The following is a 4,098-nucleotide window of genomic DNA, read 5'->3' as shown; positions in this document are numbered from 1 at the left end:
CAAATCAATGCTGGCTTTGCAAAAATCTGACTTAAAGTCAACCACTTGCTCATGTAGGTACAAATAGTTTAATTTCTTTGAATGTATACATCTGAGGATCAAATTATTGTTAAAAACACACACAAAAAAATCATTTTGTACAAGTACACAGATCTTTTTGAAGTATAAAAATGAAATCAGTTGAACACTTAATAAAATTAATCTACATATCTATTTAAAATATAGAGTACATTATTACTGAACACTCAAAAATGCTCAAATGTCTTATTATGGCTGTTTGGACATTTGATAATATTATTTTCAGATAAACATCTGCCACATTGTAGCACCAGCTAGTTGCACTCAGTCAGTATGAATACATTACACATGCTTTCCTTTGTGTGATATCAGTAAGGAGCTCAGTCTGAGCGCAGAGGGACGTTCAGTCAGTAATCATAGGCGCAGTGTCTGAGGTGGTGTCTGGCTCTGGCTCACAGTAGTAACTGTCCATCTCCTCCATCTCTCTCTCCACAGGCTCCTCCCTACCTCTCAAGCAGATCAGTCTCCTCTCTTTCCAGCTCCTCCTCTCCCTGTCTGTGCCTTTAGGTGCTGTTGTCTGCTCCAGCTCCAGCATGGCCTGGACGCTCTCTCCTCTCTCTCCCGTACCGAGGCAGCGGTCTCTGGTTGCGAGAGCCAGTACTCCCCCTCTCCTTCCTGTCACCACGTGGAGGAACGAGACAGTGCTGTTTGAGGCTGCCCCTTCTGTCACACAGACAGTGGTTGGGCCTTGGTCGCTGTGGCTCTCTTGTGGTCTTTTGGGAGATTTGATCTTTGTTTTCTTGCTTAGTATGAAGTTAAAAAAGGCTGTCACCAGAAGCATTGTCCCTGCAATCACAAAATATATTCTATTTCTTTCACTGGAGACTCGTTGACATGTTACAGTAGCAACCACGCTGATGTAAATAATGAAATTAATGATGGTTGAATTTCATTTAGCTGCTTCCGTTTCATTGTGCATGCTGGCTCAGTGTCACACCTCACTGGGACACTTAAAAAGAGAGGTGCCATTGTTAATGTTGTTAACATGCACCTGTGCGTTTCCCACTGAGTGAAGTCGATACGTCTGCTGCTGATACTAATTTTCAGTGTTAGCATACTTGCCAGTGTTTTTTACCTGGGATGATTGCATGCCACACCAACACAGGGTGCAAGAAGCAGACCACTGACATTGTGGAGTAATAGAGGAATTTATGAAAGCCTCCAATGCGAGCCATCTTCCCCCACAACACAAACAGATGCCAGTCTGGAGGACAGCTAGAGAAAGATAAGGAGAAAAGAAGGACTGAAGCAGTGAAAAGGACTGGAAGTCACATTCTTACAATTTTAGATTCTTTTGACAGTGAATGAATACTGACATGGCAGACATCATATCAGACTAAAGATGAGAATCCATCTTCAGATTTATTTTTGGACCTGCTTTGCACAGTTCATAGGTGGTTAAAAGACCTAATAGAATTATAGCATGAATACACAGAGGTTTTCCCTTGTTGTATTCATGCTAAAGTATCCATGCAAAACAATTGAGTATTGTGTGTAGACTACTCACGGCAGACACATGAACAGAAGTGTGTCCAGGAAATAGGCCAGCTCAAACATCATGATGCCAACAGATGAAACTCTGGGAGGAGCATAGAATAGAGCCAGATGAAAAGCAGTTTGCTGCTGCAGTATTCCCTGTTTTCTATTTCATGTTTTAATAGTCTGATAACCATCTTATTCAGTGAACCGGAAAAATGCCCTCTCTCTGAAGAGTTGTCGCTTAGTTGTGTGTTTGTGTGTGTGTGTGTGTGTGTGTGTGTGTGTGTGTGTGTTTGAATGCAGTGTTCATCTGAACAATCAGTCATGCATTTCTGTTCTCCTTCGGGAGATGTTTTCCTGCGACTCTGTGGGAGTTTGGCTGTGAGCCACAAAGATAATGCAAAGTACTGAAGGACTGGTCTCCATTCTGCCCTCTACACCTCGCTTCATCCCTCTGACTCCTTCCCAACATCTCCTCGCAAGTGTGTGTATGTATGAGTGATTATGACGGCAGGTACAGTATTGTAATTGTTTTCTACAAGCCCTCAGGCCACATATTCTTTGTCATATTAAAATCCAGGCGGCGTAATGTGTACTCAGGAATGCCACCAGTCAAGAGTGCTCTTAAATTCATGCAGCATATTACAAGATGGACAACAAAATCTGAACACTTACACTAGGTAGACGCCAAGGCTACTGAATTCTCCCTGTGTCAGGGTCTCCACTCCCACAGCACACAGCACTGAAAAAGAGACAGGAAGATAATTTCATTTTTTTTTTTTGAGAGTTACTGGTGCAGATTCTGTCCACCAGATGTCAGACTTAGTTCATGATTTTCTCGTTGGTTGCAGGAAGGGTTGCTGTAGTGGGTCAACTTGACTAAACTTGGGTTATTAAATATTAACATTTCCACTGTGATGCAACAATATGCTGCTTTTACTGTTCTTTGGCATATTTTATGCATCTTTCTCATTTTGCTGTGAAGGTAGGCTTTACTGTATTGTTAGCTGTGTTGTTTGAGGCAGTTGTTAGAAACTAATTGAAGTTCTTGAAAAATATTTCTCCCTTCATTGAGCAATAAACATTGACCTGAGTTGCTTCAATTTGAGCACATAGTTTACACCCCTAGAGGTAGTATTGAACTATTGATCTATGTCATGTAAAGATAATTATAGAACATTTAATACTGGTAATTGTTGTAATTGTTTCCATCATGGTCACAAAATTCTGGTAATGGCTTACTCATGGTTGTAATTACCATATCACTACCAGCGGACACTTATTACATCACAGATCCTCTACCAGAGCAGAACCATGACATTTGCCACTTGTAGGTGAAGTGGTCATTAGAGGTCATGGTTTGTTGAAAGTCCTTCCTCTACATTTTGGGCTTATGAGTAATGAGTACTGATCCAGAACAGTATTACTTCTATTCTCCTAACTTCTCTGTGTGAAAGTACAAACGTATTGTAAAAAGGGGTACTGGGCTGCAACTGGATTTTGATGATTTATTCCTCTGCAAGATCAACATTGCTGCAGTGACCTGAATCTCTTTTACTGCTGAAAGGGATTTAATTTGAAGAGTCTATACTTCTGCTGCTGCCACCTTCCAATTATTTTAAAGGAACTGTTAGACTTTTGGGGAAATACTCTTTTCCACTTTCTTCCTGCGAGTTAGATAAGACAATTGGTACCACTCTCATGTTAGTACGCTAGCCTACATATGTAGCTAACGCCAGCAACCAGTTAGCTTAGCTTATCACAAAGACTGTAAATAGGGCAACAGCTAACCTGGCTCTGTCCAAAAGTGACAAAATCCACCGATCAGCAACTCTACAGCACATAAAGTTACATTATATCTTGAAATATCTCATCATGTCTTGTCAATGACAAATTGGGATTTTGTGGGATCATGTGCCAGGGTATTTCCGTTCACACTACTAACTTTCTTTCCCTCTGTTTCTAGTCTTTATGCTAAGCGAAGCTAACTAGTGGTATCGATAAATGATCTGACTCTCAACAAGAAACCCAAAATGTCAAACTATTCCTTCATTCTGTAGACCCGAATTTGAGTCTTGACACCAAATCACATTTGAACACGTATGGAACGATATCAAATCAGATGACAACAAAGTCTTAAAAACTATAAAGGAAAGCCTGTTTTGTTCATCAATCTTTTCCCTGTGAGGCATTAAAGAGGTAAGCATGGTTAAGTAGTGATTGCCATTAAACACATGGAAATCATTTCTCTGGCTTACCAAAAATTCAGATACAAAATCGCCACCAGAGGGAAATCAGGAGAATGTGGCTGAACAGTTTCTGGTCGTTTATAGAGTGTGAGAAGAATTAACGCTGCATATAGACCAGCTGGATATTAATATATATGTGCTCCCGGCACGTATGTCTGTCTACTGAACACACACAGAGGCAGACAGGCCAACACAGACATGTAGACATGTGAAAAGAGACAGAGGCACGTGTAGAAATCCCATAAACACACACACACACACACACACACACACACACACACACACACACACA

The 4,098-nt window shown here is 40.9% G+C and overlaps 1 protein-coding gene across 1 annotated transcript in view; it reads right to left on the bottom strand.

The window, feature by feature from the left end:
* Nucleotides 1-216: 216 nt before the first annotated feature.
* The window catches only part of tmem72 (transmembrane protein 72), a 4,868-nt gene continuing 986 nt past the window's right edge, over nucleotides 217-4,098 (bottom strand). The window contains exons 2-5 of the mRNA XM_031841917.1: nucleotides 2,233-2,299; nucleotides 1,586-1,657; nucleotides 1,154-1,293; nucleotides 217-864 (exon numbers count right to left, since the gene is read on the bottom strand). Of these exons, the coding sequence (XP_031697777.1) occupies nucleotides 422-864; nucleotides 1,154-1,293; nucleotides 1,586-1,657; nucleotides 2,233-2,299 (722 nt within the window). The 3' untranslated portion in view covers nucleotides 217-421. The remainder of the gene's footprint in view (nucleotides 865-1,153; nucleotides 1,294-1,585; nucleotides 1,658-2,232; nucleotides 2,300-4,098) is intronic.

The sequence above is a fragment of the Anarrhichthys ocellatus genome, unplaced genomic scaffold (genome assembly GCF_004355925.1).
Source record: "Anarrhichthys ocellatus isolate YVR2014 unplaced genomic scaffold, GSC_Weel_1.0 scaffold3, whole genome shotgun sequence".
NCBI classification, from domain to species: Eukaryota; Metazoa; Chordata; class Actinopteri; order Perciformes; family Anarhichadidae; genus Anarrhichthys; species Anarrhichthys ocellatus.
The sequence above is the reverse complement of the archived record's forward strand: the minus strand, read 5'-3'. Positions and strand labels throughout refer to the sequence as shown.